General features: G+C 36.1%; 1 protein-coding gene across 19 annotated transcripts in view; it reads left to right on the top strand.

Moving 5' to 3' along the window:
* RALGAPA1 (Ral GTPase activating protein catalytic subunit alpha 1) overlaps nt 1–18,558 on the top strand; it is a 134,902-nt gene that overhangs the window by 49,037 nt on the left and 67,307 nt on the right. For 10 of the 19 annotated variants that reach the window (XR_012633875.1, XR_012633876.1, XR_012633877.1 and 7 more), the window contains 11 exons: nt 68–1,636; nt 3,530–3,654; nt 5,867–6,083; nt 7,170–7,346; nt 10,737–10,889; nt 12,389–12,582; nt 12,701–12,799; nt 12,910–13,065; nt 14,522–14,650; nt 15,631–15,756; nt 17,023–17,081. Coding sequence is in view for 16 of the 19 variants with exons in the window: in XM_074909887.1 (XP_074765988.1) it covers nt 68–1,636; nt 3,530–3,654; nt 5,867–6,083; nt 7,170–7,346; nt 10,737–10,889; nt 12,389–12,582; nt 12,701–12,799; nt 12,910–13,065; nt 14,522–14,650; nt 15,631–15,756; nt 17,023–17,081 (3,004 nt within the window). In the remaining 3 variants the exon portion in view is untranslated. The remainder of the gene's footprint in view (nt 1–67; nt 1,637–3,529; nt 3,655–5,866; nt 6,084–7,169; nt 7,347–10,736; nt 10,890–12,388; nt 12,583–12,700; nt 12,800–12,909; nt 13,066–14,521; nt 14,651–15,630; nt 15,757–17,022; nt 17,082–18,558) is intronic. The other 9 variants (XM_074909898.1, XM_074909896.1, XM_074909899.1 and 6 more) reach the window with 3 other exon arrangements.

Below are 18,558 nucleotides of genomic sequence, written 5' to 3'. Positions count from 1 at the left end.
AGTGGTAAATAAATATTGTCTCTGTATGTAAATTTTAGTGCATGTTACATATACTTTTTTTCTACAGACATTGATGATGCTCAAATTCTTCCACGACCATCTCGAGTCAGACATTTTTCACAGAGTGAGGATGCTCCAAGTGAAGTTTTTGGTGCATTAAATGAGGAACAGCCACTACCACGAAGCAGCAGCACCTCTGACATCCTGGAACCATTTGCAGTTGAACGAGCCAAAGGTGCAGTTCCTGTCATTGACAGTTCATCCCATCATGCTCCAAGCTTACAAAGTTCCACTGAGACCTCTTCAATGCATAGATCCACTGAAAGCCATATCACTGATACAAATAGCAGAGAGTCCTCCTTGGAAGTTGGGGATAGTATTTATGACCATCTTTGTCATTTAATAGGGCCAGTAGAATTTGCAAACACAGCCTTTGAACAAAGCCAATATGTTGACCTTGAAGGTGAAGATGATCTCCTTTCCTCTCTGAGAGAATATCTTAAAGAAAAAGAAGAACTTTGCAGTAACTTTGAGATAGATAAATGTGAGGCTTCTGCTCACGAAGTTGATACGTCAGTAAATAGGAATGATAGATTACCACTGGATGGATTAGAAAATAGAGATCAGACTGGTCAATGCACGAATAGCATCACTGTTACAGAAAGAGCTGATAACACAGAGCTGCACCTAGAACAAAACCAAAGTGGCTTTATAAGTAATATTGCACCTACTCAAGTAGACATTTTTACAAGAAATCAAGCGCTTGATGAAGCCAGACAGTTAAATATTGATAAACAATATGAAAGTGTGTTTGATCATGGGTCAAGTAGTCCTAGCAGCAAAGAAGGGAAGAGATACCTGTACAGGCAAGCAGCCACTGAAGCTGATGTAGGTTTAGTTGCGGAAGCAGCAGTAGCTGAAAAGCATAAAAGTGCCCAGTTTAATGAAAAAGTAACCAACTCACGTGTTATGCATGCAAAGAAAATTCTTCCTAAAGCACCAGTTAACCCTCAGATGCCTCACACCACAGGCACAAGCAAACCGTCACCAACTAAAAGGAGTATATCTGAAACTGTAAGTCATAGGGCCAAAATCATGAAAATAACGACTAAAAAGAGAAATAGTGTTCATGTTACTTTTAGGCCATCTACTGAATCGATTCAATTTTACAATCCTCTTGAGAGCAAAGAGGCTGCTTGGAAAGCAAGACTTCGTAAACTCAGTGGCTTCAGTAGTAGCAGTAGTGGTAGCAGCAACAGCAGTACCAGTGCAAGCACCAGCTCATCAGCTGTCACAGAGCTGGTTAGACCTGGAATATATAGACCTCTAGATGCAATCAATGCTGCATCAGCTGGCAGCAAGCAAATTAAGGAATCTGCAGAAACTCAAGCAGCCATGTTGCAAAAAGAAGCTATTGCAGTTAATCAGTTCCATAATCGTAGTGCCTTTAGAGCATCAGGTCAGGAGTCAGCACAACAGCAGGGCTCCCTGGGTGGTGTTTATAAAACTGTTGTACATGCTCTTTCGAAGCCGAAGGCAAATGTTTCCCCACAGAGGCAGAACAGAATGCCAGCAGAGGCTCCACTGAGGGATCTGTACAGTCATGTAATGGGCTATTTTGGAAGGAAAGCTGCAGGTGAGCACTAACAGTGTGCAGAGCGCAAAAGAAGAAAGGCAGCACCAGTTTGGCTTAATGCAATTGAAGCAAGCTCTGATAAGCAATCAAAAGGCTTTGGGATGATCACTGCTTTCCCTGTTTGGTTATGCATGCGCCTACAGCCAGCTGATTTTTCTCCCAGCATAAGTTACTTTTACATACTTTAAATTACTAATTTCCCTTTTCAAGATATTTAGTTGAACCTCTTTGCTGCTGAAGACCATCAGGTTAGGGAAGAGGAAGAGACAGTAAATGACCTAATAAAGGATTATGCCCTGAAAGTTTTGAATTTTCATCTACCATGCAGAGCCTTAAAATTTAGCCTACTGAATGATTGGCATATGCTATTTTATCAGAATTTGCTATTCCACTCTGAGTGTAGTTTATTTGTCCAGAAGGACCTGGCTCTGGACCGGCTAGGTTGGACTTAATTGTATTTCTGGTTCATTTAGTGTGTTTTCTTCTTCCTCCTCCTCCTCTTCCTCCTTTTCCTCCTCCAAAACAAAGAAGCCCCTCAAATTTAAATTTGGAGATCAGCTTAGATAATTTTTTTAAAATAGTCTGAAACAGAAATCTATTACCAGAATGATTTCATTACAACAGTTCTCTGTAAGTCTAATCATAAAGTTTGGTTCTGGTCTTTCAAAACATGCTGTACGCCTTTCTATATTCATCCATCAAATTGGATACAGTTATATCTTAAATTGCTTTCTTTTTTCTTGGAATCATGGATGTTCATGAAGGTCTCATGATAAGTCTTTCTCCTACTAACTGTGAGACCTCTGTGGACTGATCAAAAAAGGCCATCACTAATATCCATTGTCTTAGTTCACATAACCTTAAAAGAACAATGAATTAACTTTCAGCAGTAATGTAGGTTTTCTTTTTTCCCATTGTTATGCTGGCATGATTAACAGAGGATTCTGTAATGCATCCTGCATCGAGATGTTAATGCCACCTGAGGGCAGTCTTAGTAAGCGTAGCACCATGAGATTGTGACTGTCATGGGTCTCAAAAAACCCGATTTGCTCCACTGTAGAATGTAGACTTCTGAAAAACAGATATTTAAAAAGCACTAATTTTAGAAGTACCTTTTATTTCAAATCTGTAACATTTAACAGAGCCTCATTATTAGTATAAACTACACTGTGGTTTTATGAGAGATGACACTGAGGGAAAAATTCTTATAGACAAAACATGAACTGGAATAACTTGAAGACTTTAAAGGTGAAGATCATGAAGTCAGGTGTAACAGCCACAGTTAAATATGAACAGTATAGTTATATCAAAAATATAACACTGATAAATGAGTGAACTTAATTGTTCATAACCATTGACCATCCAGAGTTTGACTTTTCATTCCATGTGTGAGCCTGTAATTTTATTACATAACATTTCCTTTGCACTATTTATACTAACTGTATACAGTGCTATGTTGACACTTGTCATTAGTACATATTACAACCTTGTTTACTTTTTCTAATACATTGCTCTTCATTAGGAATGCGATGAAGGAGGAGCCTGTAGGAATCATAAAATTTTTAGAATTTATTACTTATTTGTCATGATATGGAGAAAAAATATATGCTGTATCCTTAAAGCAAGCATTAACAACTTTGAGTAGTGCTTACCTATAAGCTTCTTGCTCTTGAAGGTGGTACTGGAAATCGACTAACCCCTGCTTAGTGGGAAGAAGAAGCCGTACTAATTCTTGAAGTAGAATCTGCTTTAAAAGAGGAAAATTCTTAAAATGCATGTGTGGCAATTTTGATTTTATATCTGTTAATTAGCAGGTTTTTTCATATGTTACCTTTTGTTTTGAAAATGCCTTGATGTGTTCTTTACTATATACAGTTGTCCATTTGTTTTTAGCTAATAGAGAGGACATGAGTCAAAAGCTGCACCCTATTGATAGTGATATTGGCAGTAGCAATGCAAATGTTCCTGACCTAATGGATGAATTTATAGCTGAGAGGCTCCGCAGTGGTAGTGCACTGGTAAGCCTTTACACTTCCTACATTTCAATATATAAGTCTGCATATATGCGTGAACTCGTCAATGACATTATACATAAGTTCACTAAAATGTTTTTCTCTGGATTTTATGAATCAGAAAGAATTAAGAACATCACTTAAATGATTCCTTGCTTTCGATATAGCTTCATGCCATTTTGTGCCATTTTATGCTATATGTGTTTTCATATCTATTGAATCTTCATTGTGGAAACAATGCAGAAGTTATTATCAGATGAATAGTCTCATTGAATTAAAAGGCCTTAATTGCACCTGTAAAGATCTTTGTTTCTGTACACAAACACTTTCAGAATAATAATTTATATGTAAATTTGCAGTCTTCGGTGTGGTATGCAGTTAAGTCTCATGCTGTAGTATGTTACTATACAGGTATAGTCAGTGCAACTGACTATGGAACTACATGGGTACATGTTTTTTCTTCATTTTTTTATTTCACTTACAAGTGTTGAATAATTTGCTGTAAATACTTCTCTGCTAATTGAACCAACTTTTCATAGGCTTTCTTCCTACACTTTTCCAGAGGTATCTTGTTTTTTGGAATGTCATTCATAATGAAAATCTTAAGTGAAGAATTTCTTGTTACTGTTGAATACTTACAGAACGAGACAAGTGATTTGAAGAGATAAGTGGTTTATTAACTAGCAACAAAGGGGGAAATATTTTTAAAAGTTGCAAATGAAGACAGAATGGGTAACAATTTTAATGTAGTGTTTCAAAGTTGTTCAGTTCTTTTTTCTGCTTAGAATTTTTTAAGATTTTTTTTTAAAGGTCATTTTAAGACATACCCCTGTAGAAAGTTGCCAACAAGTAGTTCAGTTGTTGCTAATAAGGGGCAGAAGAAGATTCTTTGAAGTGATTAGAAAAACTTATTTATCATCTTCTATAAATGGCAAGAGAGGACCTATAGAGTTTGTCTAAATGTATACTTTTTTGTCTTTTGTATTGAACTCACATTTATGAAACTTGATTGTTGTTGCAAAGTGTTCTTGTTAGCATATCTTGAGTTACAATACAAAAATGATAACTTGAAGTCTACTGAAAAAAGTTAATCTGCAAATTAATAAAACAGAAATAATCACTGCTGGCCACAGAAGAGAGAAACAGGGGGAATACTGTTTGTTTTCACATAGGTGGGCAAGAATATTGATTATTAATAGTTCAGACAAGAGAATTGATACTTTCCTTAAGTAGCAAAAAACAGCCAAGATGTTTGAATAAGTATTTTGAAGCTGTTACTGATTTTGTAATCTAGCACACAAGAAACAGATGTGCCTTCTTAAAACAGAATACCGACTTACTAAGATGAGTTTTCGGTTGTTATATCTATTGAATGCTAAAACCTTGTATCATTAAAAGCTTGTCAGTCTGTGTAAATCTCTAATTAGAAGCATAGTAAAAGCATAGAGAGATAACTGGACCTAGTGTAAAAGGAAGTAATTTTCAGTCTCATAATGCATAAAGATTTCAAGCCATTTCATAAAATGGCTTTTCTACTTTATCTCTCTTCCCTTCTCAAGCAAGCAGTCCTATCTGTGAAAAAAATGTCTTGAAGAAAGACTCCAAATAGAACACCACCTTGCTTCTACATGAGCAAATCTATGTGCCTTATTTCTGCCTATGCTGCCTTTGGTGTCCAAGTCAATGCCAAGGTTTTGGCTTAATCATGAAAAAAATAATACATGAATTAGTAAATTCATTTGCTTGTGGTGTCCATTAAATTTTTGCTTATAGCATGGTGGTCTATAGGCCAGAAAACACAAAATTCCTTTTTTTTCTTTTTCCTGCTTGTGTTTAGAACCAAGATTAACAAGTTTTCTTTAGTAATGTAGACATAATATGGAGATAATATACTTTTTACTATTGTTCTTTCTCAAGACTTACCTTATATGTGTGCGGTACATGCTAGTCTGAATCCTAGCCTTTTAAGGTAAGTGCCCAAAAATTCATTGTTTAAAGAAGATTTTTATTTATTGAATTCTGTGACTGCATGTGTTGTTCACTTACTGCTGCCTGCCTGGGGTTTTGGAAAGTCTTGACTATGTATGTCGTATGTTGACAGTTTCTGGTTTAGGTACTTACGAACTATTTGATACATTCCCAAATGTGAAATTGCTTTTCCATTTTATGTAAATAAACCATTCAAGATTGTAAGATAATTTGTCTCTTCAATGTTTAGAATGTGACCAGAAGAGGAAGCAGTCCTGGCAGCCTGGAAGTTCCTAAAGACCTTCCTGATATATTGAACAAACAGAACCAAATGCGTCCTATAGATGACCCAGGTGTGCCTTCTGAATGGACATCACCTGCCAGCGCGGGCAGCAGTGACCTCATCAGTTCAGATAGCCACTCTGACTCTTTCAGCGCCTTTCAGTACGATGGCCGCAAATTTGAAAGCAAGTACATTTTTCCAAATGTGATAGCATTTTTGATTGATTGATTGATTGTGAATTTCCTTTTTTTAAAAAAAAAAAAGTTAGTTTGCCAGCAGTTTTCTGTAAAGAGAGCTTCTTTTGGTTTCCTACTGAAATCATTAAGAAGTTAATGGAGCAAGCAGAGTTCTTGAGAGACCCTATTGTGTTTATAGTATAACAAAACATCACTGGAATGCTACTGCACAAAAAGCAGAAGTTAGAAAGCAATATTTTCTTCTCCCTGGAGAAATATAAAAATAAAAGGTGACTTATTTTGGAGGTTGTTTAATTATTTTCAAAACATTTAGGTAAAACTTAGTTTAAAGAAGGACTTCTGATATTTTTACAGAGGTGTTTGTGTAACTATAGATGAATCAAGATACTAAGTGTAATATAATGGTAAAATTAGTATGCTTTGTGTAATAACACAGTGCTTTTCATTCATTTCATATATCCATTCCTACTCTTGTTCAACAGAAGGGGTCATTATCGTTGCTACGAATTACAACCTCGGGTATTATGTAGGAGAGAAATAATGTTTATATGGTAGAATTTATTGAAGAAATTACAGGTTTTAGATACATAGATGTTATGCAACTAAGTGATAGTATTTAAATCTACATTTCAGCATGACATTTTTTCTTTAGTGTTGAAAAAGCCATTTGGTAGAATATCATTTGCCATAATATTTTTTGTTTGAACTTAGTGCTTTAACAACCAACTAGATATTTCTTCCAGCTTGTAAATTTTGCACATAAATTCCTTAATGTATGTTTCCATTATTTTTACCTCATTTACATGTAGTTGCACGCGCAGCAACTAAACAGAACACAGGGCATACAATAGGAATGCCTTCTCCAGAAGTACAGTCACAGTTTTGTGACAGAAATGAGAATATTCATAATAGTTAATTAATTTCTGCTGTTACCTTTTATGTAAATTTTGTAACAGTGTGTTAGGAGACGCACATACAAGTTTTCCATGGAGGACTTGGAGGTTCTGGGCTTTTGTTTTTTATATTAGTGGTATTTTTAGATTGTAAGTTAATACAGCACTTCCCTCGTACAGATTTCAGCTTTGGCACTGAGGCAGGGACTCCAGCTTCCACTGACGTTGATGCAATTTCAGGACAGCAACAGAGTGCCGAGGAGCAAGAAGTGGCCAGTCTAACTACACTCCACATAGATTCGGAAACAAGTAGTCTCAATCAGCAACCATTGTCTGCTGAAGCTGCAACTATTACTGGTAAAGTAGTTAAAAAAAAAAAAAAAAACCACAACACCCACACCTAAAAAAGGGCATTTATTTCAGAAATTTTTCACCCATCCTGAAGAATGCAAGTTCCAGCTTCTGCAATGAATCTATATTCTGTATAAGATGATTCTTGGATTTCAGTTATTTTTTGATTGCTATTGAAAAGTGATGTGTGAAATAACGTAAGTGGAAAACCTTTGTCTGACTTAAGTTACCCATGTGATCCTTTCCTTGGTGCTGAATGTATTTTAAACCCTTCATGAGAAAATCTATACAATTACCAGGGAGAAAACTCTTACCACATAATTTATGCTAGATCTCTTACAAGCATCCTTCTGTTGCTGGTAGTCGAATAGCTAATTTTCAGGAAGAGCTCCTGCCTTAGAAGGCTTTGACAGTACTCTTTCAGACCAGTGTATCACACTGACATATCATGGAATTCTTTTATATACGTTCATCTTAACCTCTCTCTATATTGTCTGTTGTGTAACTGGGAGCTTTTAATTTGCAAAATGTTACTGGGGCATGTAAAATCAGTTTCCATTTGTGTAATTTAAGAATTATTCTTCTTTTAGTATTTTCGCTGTTGTTTTCTTGGAAAAGTAAGCCTGTTAGGAAAGCAGTGTTTCACAGCCTCAGTTGATGAGCTTGGGGCTCCACCAGTTTACTTTGCAACTGTTTCTTGAGAAAGAGAGAGAATAACAGTTAGGTTAACAATCACCAAGTGGTGCATTTAACCCAAATTGAATGGGCTCCTTTCTGAAAGAGAAAATATTCCTGTCTGAGGAGTATTTGGAAGATTGGTCTCTTGCCAGATTATGTAAATGAGAAGTAAAGATGTCCGTAGTCATTTTCATATTCCTTGTTCCGTAACTGTTACTCACTACCATTCCTGTTACAACCCTGGGAACAAGTACCTGTTTATTTGTGAATGCTCATATCTACGTACAGTGTCTTGTTCTCTATGAGAAATCAAACTTGGCATTTTCAGAGATATTGAAAGACATCTTTACTTCCCCAGCCACAATTTTCCCTTTTTAAAATTGCCTTTCTACTGACAGAAGCATGGTATTAGCTTTCTTGGACATTGTTGTTCAGTTTGTTCAACAATGTTCAGCTTGACTTTTGTTCTCTTCATTTTTCTCTTTGCAGTGTGCTTGTTGAAAGTCCTCACAGAAAATCTGTTCATTTTTTTGTTTGTTTTTATATGTTAATAATTTCATTACTGTTCGGTATTTTTGTCCAAGTTTGCACTGTAATTGAATTGATAAGATTGCAGTTAATGACTGAGTTGTCCCATTGAGAGATTCTGTGGCTGTCTCTTCTTGTTGTTTGGACCACTGTTTTAGAGAGGCAACTTTTGTGTGTCTTATGCATTTAGCTGGGTTTCCCGAGGAAGCAAAACTTGTGCAATTACACTGTCTGTCTGTCTCTGACTGTTCTACACCCCCAACAGTGTTTGAGCCCATTGTCTAATTTCTGCTAAATTGACATGTAAGAAAACAGAAGGACATTATTTTCATGAAAGTTTTATGAAAGGCAGCTATCTAGTGAAAATTGCATGTATGCTGAATCCCATGACAGGGAGGCTGTAATGTGAATTCACTATATTACTGCTCAGAAAACTACTTGTTTCTAAGTAGCTTTGCTTTGGAGGTTTTTGGAAGGAAAATTTCTTATTGGTGTATAGGCATTATTTCATATACTTAGAAAATAATTGAGTTTACTATTGATTGCTGTTTACTAGTCCTAGAACAAATTGAACCCATAGTAGTCTCAGTCAAATTTGGATCTACATATGCTGGAGTATCTGTTAGTGCTTCTTAGAAGACTCCAGTAGTTCAGCAAATTGCCATAATTATTTCTGTCCATTCTCTTCCATCATATGAAGGTCTTTCTCCCTCCCTCCCTCCCTCCCTCCCCTGCCCATTGTTTCTCTCTGTCTCATTCCCTTTCCTTTCCTCTATCCAACTCACCCTCACTTTCTCTCTTCCTCATCACTCTTTCTCGCTCTTTCTCTTCATCTTCTTTCATCCATCCCCACATAATGAGCAGAATGGAAGAGCAGTAGGAAAAGATTTTTTTTTAAACGTCTTAAGTGTGTATTTTACTTTATCTTTGTGAGCGTGTGGAAAACAAGTGATGGTAGCGAGATTATCATTACCTGTTGTGTGAAAGAGTAGTCTGTGTGTGAAGCAGTAGTGCCCATCTCCCTGCATTAGAGGTGTTGATTTAAATGATGGTAAAAGCTTCATTGCCTTTGCCATTTAAATAAGATAGAGACCTCTGCAGTTTAACAATGTAATTAAGTTTGTTTACTGCAATTTCTGTTCTGATAACACTGACATTTTCTGTCAGGTTCTTTAAACAATTTGTTCTCTTTACAAGAAAGAACACTTTGCAGCCAATAATTTGAAAAAATTAGTATTTTAAAAGACTCACTCTTTCACTGATGTCCCTAAAGTTTAGTTTATCTCTAATACTGAACTTCACATATCATTATAATATTTTTGGGCCCCAGTTACATTATCTAAGGGTTAAAATTAATAGGTTTGAATTCTTCCATTTTAACATGTGCTGATATGTAGGGAAGTATGTGATTGTCTGTTCTCTTTTTTTCTGCCATCTGACTGTTCTGACCAAACTCAGCTTTTTATAATCATCTGTAGGCAAATCAGGAAGTGAAACTAAGGTAGCGCAGAAGAAAAGTACAAGTACCTTCTCCCTATCTACAGATCTCTTAGTAGTGGAGACAAATAGTTGCCTGGAGAGGATGTTGCTCAGTGGCAATTGTGGAAAAATACCTTTGCAGCACTGCCATTCAAACACTTGTATTTTCCTGTCTTAGAGGAAACAACATCTCTTTAACTTTATAAAACTTTCCCTCCATATGGATTTTCTCATCCCAACTGGCAGATAAACACCAAAAATTGTCAGTTACTGGTTTGAGCTTTTATTTCTAAATTAGCTTGTATGCATCCATAAACCTGGAAAAGCAGCTGTTCCACGAAAATTTATGTCTAAATGTTTTTCTGGAGAGAAATTTAGGTGAAAAAATGTGGAGAGAAATTTGACTGGTACAGAACACTGAAAGTGCTGCAGAACAAACACATTTAAAATTATTTGAACCTAAAATAGAGCTCTGTTAATCCATTTGCCTACCTGATTTTGATGTTCATCTCTCAGCTTTCATGCATGTAATTTGTTTTCTTTTAGAGCACCATTCACAGGGAGATCTGCTTACAGTTTTTATATCTTTTCTTGCCCAGATTTGATATATAGAAGTAGTTCAGTTTTCTTGTAATGTTATGTTTAGACATTTCAGTAGCTCAAGAAAATAGAAAAGGCCTTTAAGGTAACTGTTAAAAATTGCATTTGCAGGCTCTGAAAGTGCTTCTCCAATCCAATCTGCTCTTGGATCCCGATCACAGACACCCTCTCCTGCCACTCTTCATGCAGATCATATTGAGCAGAAGGATCTGCAGCTGGATGAGAAGCTCCACCACTCTGTTTTACAGACGCCAGATGACCTAGGCAATATCTGGAATAGAAAATATAAACCTGTTCTTTCTTTCTTTCCAATGCCATATAGTAAAGTAGCTAGTATTACATCAGTTGAAGACAATCCTGTACATGGTTATTTCATCTGCACTTTTAAAATATTTAATTACCTTGATTTAAAAGCAAACAAAACCCTTTTGCATTTTATCTTGAATTTCATTGGAACTGTTTGTGTGGACTATTAATCCACTGCTTTTATAATTGTTCTTTTTGATGCTTAGAGTCGTGGCAGCTTAATCTAGTGTGTGGCCCTGCCATGGACTGTTTTATCATTGATGTACAAATAATAAGACATAATTTTAAAGTAATGTTATAATTTCAACTTTGAAGTTCTGTTCTTTTGCCTTTCATATTTAAAGAAATTTATAATTACTTCAACTATTTTAGCTATTGAATTCTAGGATATATTCACTTTGTAAATGCAAAGTTCCCATTTCTCCCATATTTGGTCTCATGGCAACAGAAGAGTGTCTGATATATATTTGAGACCCCTTTCCTTTAAATATCTTACGGATGGACAGAAGTTTGATCATTTTCCTTTGTGCTTTGAAATCTACAGCCTAGAAACCATTAGTGTCTCTACCACAGTGGTCCAGATCTTCAAAATAAGAGGCTATGTGCTTAGGCTGAATTTGGATTTAATTTTGATTTTGTATGCCTGTGGGAGCTGCATGATTTTCAGAAGATCTTGGCAAATTCTGGTGCTGAGGTGTTTTGAAAATCCACCTGAGAGGGGCAAAAAGGAGATTCTGGATGCGTGCTGCTTTAAAACTGTGGCTTGTTAGCTAGTTTAGTGTGACTATTTAGCTAGGTAAGTGTGAGCTGAGTAGACCAGTCATCATAATCTGTCAAAGTTTTCTTTGTATGGACAAAATCATCTTCCACCTGAAAAAGAACGTTCATTTGTGTAACACTGATGTGTAAAGAGAGTTAGGTGAGAGACTATGGTTCTAGGTTACTGAATGTTGCCTGTCCACTCATACAAATTTACTGCTTAAAGAACAGTGGCCAGAGACGTGTTTATTCAATTTGCAGTAAAATACATTCCTAGTAGATTTTAAGAAAAATCATCTTTCTGTTTTTTTGAGAAAAATATAAAGTTGAAATGTAATTTTACTTGGAAGCCGGCAAGTTGAGTTCTGGAGATTCATTGACTCCAAAGAATATAAACAGCATTTATAAAAGGAGTGGCCTTATTAGGTCCATCAGATCCTTATTAGAGCTCCAGTAGTGAGTGACCTTAAATGTTATTTATGGAAAGAATATAAGAAACAGGACAATTCTTCCTCTACAGAGTTTGATAATAGACATATAGTTAAACATATCCAGCATTGAGATGGCTGAATGTGTAAGAAAAAACTTACTCTGAAAGCCTGAGCTTTTTTTCCTTTTTGATTTTAAGAAAAGTATACTTACAGCAGAACTTTTTCTGGAGAGGTAGGCCTCACTATACTTTTTTTCTTCTGTTACAGAAACTAGTGAATTCCCCTCAGAATGTTGCAGCGTGATGGCTGGGGGAACGCTTACAGGATGGCATGCAGATGTTGCTACTGTGATGTGGAGGCGAATGCTAGGAATTTTGGGAGATGTCAACAGCATCATGGATCCAGAGATTCATGCCCAGGTTTTTGATTACCTGTGTGAACTGTGGCAGAATCTGGCCAAGGTAAAATAACTGAAACTCTTCTCCAACCTGACCCAATAGGGCAGGTTTTTCACAAAAAAAGCACTTTATATATTTCCCTTAAATATTTATATTTTTGTTTTGTTTTTAATAATTGCAGATAAGAGACAATCTTGGTATTTCAACAGATAACCTAACTTCACCATCTCCACCAGTTTTAATTCCACCGCTGAGAATTCTAACACCATGGCTGTTCAAGGTAAATTTGAACACTAAGAAGTGAAACAGAAACAAAAGTTTGTGTTAGTGTAGAAGCGTGTTTAATGTAGTTGTTTGATTTATGAATAATAAATATCATTCTAAAACTAGGCAACAATGCTGACTGATAAATACAAACAAGGAAAGCTACATGCTTATAAACTCATTTGTAAGACAATGAAGCGAAGACAAGATGTTTCTCCAAACAGAGATTTTTTAACTCATTTCTACAATATAATGCACTGTGGACTTCTTCATGTTGATCAAGTAAGTTTAATTACACAATTCAGGTTAATATAAATAGTATAACTACAATTGTTTTATCAAAAATACTGAATGGATATTCAGCTGAGTAATTTAACTTTGTCTTTGAAAATATTTAAGTGACTGATACTTTTTCTAAACTTTGATAAATGGCCCTCGTGTTCTTGGTTGTAATCAGAAATGCTTTTTTTGTGGTCCATGTCAAGCAAATACAAGGAGAGAAAAGGTACTCTTTCATTTTTTTACTGATTGCGTGTAAAGGTTGAAGCATGCAAGAAAGAGAAGGAAACAGATCTGTCTAAGGTCTACTATTCTTCTTGCTCCTTGATGCAACAGTTTAACTAGTGGGAAAGTAAATTGGGCCCACTGCATTTAAGTAGTTTATGTCTACAGCAAGTACAGAAACCAGCAAACTGAAACATACTGAGTGTATCTAATCAATGGGAGTAGATCTTTTTCATAGGTTTTAATATGAACAAGTCTGAAAATATTGTATGTCTTAAACACTCTTTTTAAAGGCTTGCATCAGAAGTGTGAAAAAGTTGGTTTTGAGAACTTTTTTGAGGAGCAGTTAGAGGCATAGGGAGATCAAAGGTTTCAACAGCTGTTTTCATTAACTGGGCAAAATAGAACTAGTCCAGAATTATTCCACAGATACCTATGGATAAGGCAGATCTCCAGTTTCTGTCCTCTAACTATCAGTTTACACTGCTTTTCGTGCTGGATTGCAAATCTTCCTGTAACATATTGCCATTAAGTTGGATATCACTATTCTTGGAGAATTATTCAGAGGAGGAAAAGGGTTATTTTTTTGCCTGTCTGAACTTGAGATGTTTTTTAATAACTGAAACATTTTACACTTTTTGAAGAAATTATATCATGTACATTTAATTTTAAAAACTGCCTCACTAAGTCTACAAGAACATAATATGCTGTGTTGAATAAGTATATACCAGAAATGTAATAAAGCACTTTATTATAGTTCTTTCTTTATAATTTTGTTCCATATGGATATATGTAAGAGGCTAATACCTTTTTTTACAGTCAGATGATACTTGTTGGAGAGGATTAAACATGTTGTTAAGAAGGTACAATAGTTGGTTATCTCACTATGTCTCTTCTGTACATATTTAAATGAATGGTTAATCATTTATAGAAATCTTACAAGCTAAATGTAAATGAATATAAGATGTGACCTGGTACTGACCCCATACAGTAGTGTCCAAGGTTAAATTGGTCTGTAAGGTATACCACAGTTTACGTACATTAATGTGAGTACAGTTAAGGAATTTATCTTTTTATGGTACTCTTCGCTCTGTTGCGAGTGTCTTAATTGCCACAATGAATTTGCTTTCTTGCATGTTTACTTTCTACCTTTGATAAATACCTCCCTTTTTTCATTCATTGTTCATCTTGTTGGTACTCTTGTTTTCCTTTTTTTCCCTTTTCCTTCTGCAAGGATATTGTCAACACAATCATCAAGCACTGCTCTCCTCAGTTCTTTTCACTTGGTTTGCCTGGTGCTACCATGCTTATTATGGATTTCATTGTAGCAGCAGGAAGGGTGGCTGCTTCTTCTTTCCTCAATGTAAGTACTCATCAGTTCATTCTCATTTAGATGCTAGTGGAAAGGGTTTGAGAGAAAGCTGACCAGTATTTTTACTTGACTAGGGTGTTAACTTGACCCCAAAATTCAGTGTAATGGTTAGCAAATACAGATATTGTCAGTGGTTTATTCTAGAACACTACACATGAAGTCCTCTCCAGAAAATATGTGAAGAATGCAAAAATTACTCTTGAAGTAGAGAATCTCCTTTTACTTTAGAGTTCTCGCAATTGTGACTGCCATTTATCTTTGCTTTTAAATGTTTTAAAATAAATGTCCATTTTCACTGTACCTTCATTTTAAAAACATATTAATTCATCCATATCTCTGCTATATAATGTCTTTGATGATCAAGCTTGAGAACTCAAATCTGCAAGTGTTTGCACTATTTGGATGTATTTCTGATACTGTTACCCAGGCAACTTCAGCCTTATGTAATAATACTGATATGATTACCTAAATGCTGTTCGCCTTCGATGTCTGTAGTCTTTCAAAGCTCCCCAATACTCCCATCCAATTGTCTGTGAGTTTTGATTGTTTCTCACATCATTCTCCCTTTAAACAACTATGAATTCCACCTCCCTCAAAGTACAATCTGAAGCCTCTCTCAGCTTCTTACACTGTTACCTGTCCTGTCCAGCAATGCCTCATGTCATGTCCAGTAGTTTTCCACATCCTGAACCCAAGACCCAAGTCTAGTTAGCAGCTCAGTCATTTTTCTGTCGTCCTAACAATTCCTCTGCTTCCTTTGGACCATCTTGGAAAATGGGAGCATGGGGTGTGCATGAGTAGCATTCCATGGGGCTGTGGTCTTGGTTTGTTCAGCTCTACAGAATTTGCAGAAGGAGAAAGGAAATAGCTGTGTAGTGTTTCAGCCATTGTTCTCTTTTAAGGCAGCTAGAAATGTCAGCTCCCTGATTGCAGTAAGAATATACATTTCTCCCCACCTTTTTTTCTTTTAGGCACCAAGAGTTGAAGCACAGGTTCTTCTAGGATCTCTAGTCTGTTTTCCCAATTTATATCATGAGCTACCAGCTCTTCACCCAAACATTCCTGACATTGCTGTGTCTCAGTTTACGGATGTTAAGGTAGGAATTTTAAGAACATTTGGATGGTATTCTGCTACCAAGGATAAGTTTAATATGATGTTTTCTCAGGAAATACTAACTAATTTAAAGATTCTAAAATTTTTCAGAAATCATTTCAATAGATTATAAGGCTCAAGACCCCGTAAAATCTTGCCAAACTTTTTACTACTAAACATACTTTATAATTGCTATTAACTTAATAATAAAGTGGTTTCCTATGTTTGTAAAAGGAAATTATGTGTTATCACACTGAATGTGTTATCTCACCTTTTCAAGCCTACTCTCATTAGGGCTGTTTGCAGGTCTCAGATTTAATCAGCTAAGACAAGAAGATTGATAGGTTCAAGATACTTGACTTACTTTATTGAGAATTCACAACCGGAGAAATTTGCCTATGTTCTTAGAGGCTTTAGAAAACCTCTGTACGTCAGTATGTTCTTTTAGACAAAAAGCAAAGATTAATGGAGATCTTAACCCTCTCTGTCATAACAGAGTTGGGTATTGTGCCATTATACTGAAACTGGGCAGATCTCAGTTTGTGTGTTTAATTTTGCTGTATATGTGTCAGGAATGATTATGATGTCTAAGAAAGGCTTTCCATAAGTTTCCAAACTCTTCCAGTTGAGAGAGGGTTGATGGCTTGGAAGTTGCTTTATACCTTGCTGCCTTTTGGGGACTGATTCTGAATTCCTTCTTTCTCATTTCTATTGTGTAACGCCTGTTTACTTAAGCTGTGTTAGGAGCAAACTACAACTTTAGGGACATTTCACTGCAGTTGAGTCAAAATTCTTCTTGGTGTCATTCTTAAGACACTGTAGTCACTTGTTCTACAACTGCTTTGAAAGACTTTTAAAATCAATGTACTTTTGAAAAAATTATTGTTTAAACATCAAAGTAATAAATTCTTTCTGTAATACCCTTCAGCGTTATTCACAGAAGCTAGCTTTACGGAATCCTTTGTTGTGTTTTGGGGTTTTTTTTACCCTTGGTATTTTATAGAAGTGTATTGGCAAGAATTGGGTAAGTGGTTAATCGGCAGAAATTAGGACAGTAACCTGTGGAATATTCTTGGGGTGGCACAATAATGAGCATCTGGGGCAGACTAGAAGCTTGGAGTAGTGGTAAGCAAACAGTTAATCTGACCACAAACCTGAAGACTCAGATAAGCAACATGCCTGTGTGGGCTGTAATAAAATTCTGATTTTCTGGTGCTTCATGTGATGGAGTTACTGGTAAAATCAGTGAATATTTTCCTCTTTGTTTTAGGAACTCATAATTAAAACTGTGTTAAGTTCAGCAAGAGAGGAGCCATCTGGTCCTGCACGGTAGGTCATTCAAAAAAGAGCTTCTAAATTAATCAATTCTTTTCTTTATTACAGTCTTTTGAGATGGATATATTAGAGAACTTAAAATAAAAGTTTATACGTATTTTATTCATGGTTTTCTTCACCACTGTCAAAACTGTGGTCCACCATGTGAATTAAATTTGTTTGTAAATGGAGATATTAAAACAACAGACATCTTCTGTCAGACCAAATGCTGGTGTAGCCCAGAATCCTTTCTCTGATAGTGGCTGATAGGAAAGGACGTAAATATAGGTAAGAGTATAAGCTGTATCCTTTCCCAGCCTACCCTGGTGTTCAGTTCAGGAATTTTCTGTACTAGAGAGAGATTTTTTATTTTAATTAAGGACAAGATTATTTATGAGGAAGGTATGGTTATTTTTTATTCAACCACATGATTTAATTTGAAAAAACCAGAAATAATCCAAGTTACATAAGCCTTTCTTTATGGTATGGAAAAGGACTAGAAAATACTGAGCATTAAACAGGAAATGACAATGACTGCTCTGATGCTTAAACCTAAGCATTTTCATCAAATGCAGAACTTCAGAGAGGATAGTTACCAGTTTTCTGTTTCTTAATTTGTTTAGAATTTTGTCCCTCCTTACCCATACCCAGAGACTTTCAGTTATAGAATCCTACGTATGGGGTTGGTACAGGAATCTGTCATGCCTACCAAGGAAGAGCACACTTGGGTGCCTTATGTGTTTGGGTGGAGTTTTTATATACGCTTGACTGATATATTGTCACTTAACAAACGCCAAATACTAGAACTACATGTTGTTACTGGGAAGATCAACTCATTGAACCTTAAAATGTTCTGCTGGAAAACCAAGGGCAGTTTTCATCAACCCACTTACCTGTTCTTCACCTGAGCTGGTAATATCTCTCAACACAGGAAAAGAAGGAATGTTCTGAGATAATTTTCATTTTATTTTTCATATTATTTTACAAAACAGAATTCTAAAAAGCATAACACTCTCCATTTTGCTTTTGAAAAAGGTGTTTTAAGTCCAGTTGATTCAGAACATTACTGATCCTGTGGCACTGAAGCACACAATATTAGCATCTTCAGTTCTGGCAGTGTGGCTGGGAAGAGGAAGGGAACATTTTGCATGTCCCCATATCCTGCCTGGCTGTGAGGGTGTGTATGTAGAAGCAGAGGCACATGTGCATGCCCAGACTTTCCAAAAGTTATACTGCCCCCAAAATGCAAAGTTGGACTGCTGTATGTAATAACATTTAAATTAAGATTAAAAAGCAATAGATTCCCAGTGTCTCTCTGGGTTACCTGTGCCCCTCTCCTTCTTCTAGGAGACAGAAGGCTATGTATTCATTGTGAGGATAATGGTGTTCTCACGGCTCCTGAAGCTTGACTGCCTTACTCCTCAGGGGCAGCTTGTTCACTATCTTCCCTGGTAGTAACTTCTCTGATGCCATCTGCTTCACAGCTGTACAG

The sequence above is a fragment of the Athene noctua genome, chromosome 6 (genome assembly GCF_965140245.1).
Source record: "Athene noctua chromosome 6, bAthNoc1.hap1.1, whole genome shotgun sequence".
NCBI lineage: Eukaryota > Metazoa > Chordata > Aves > Strigiformes > Strigidae > Athene > Athene noctua.
The sequence above is the reverse complement of the archived record's forward strand: the minus strand, read 5'-3'. Positions and strand labels throughout refer to the sequence as shown.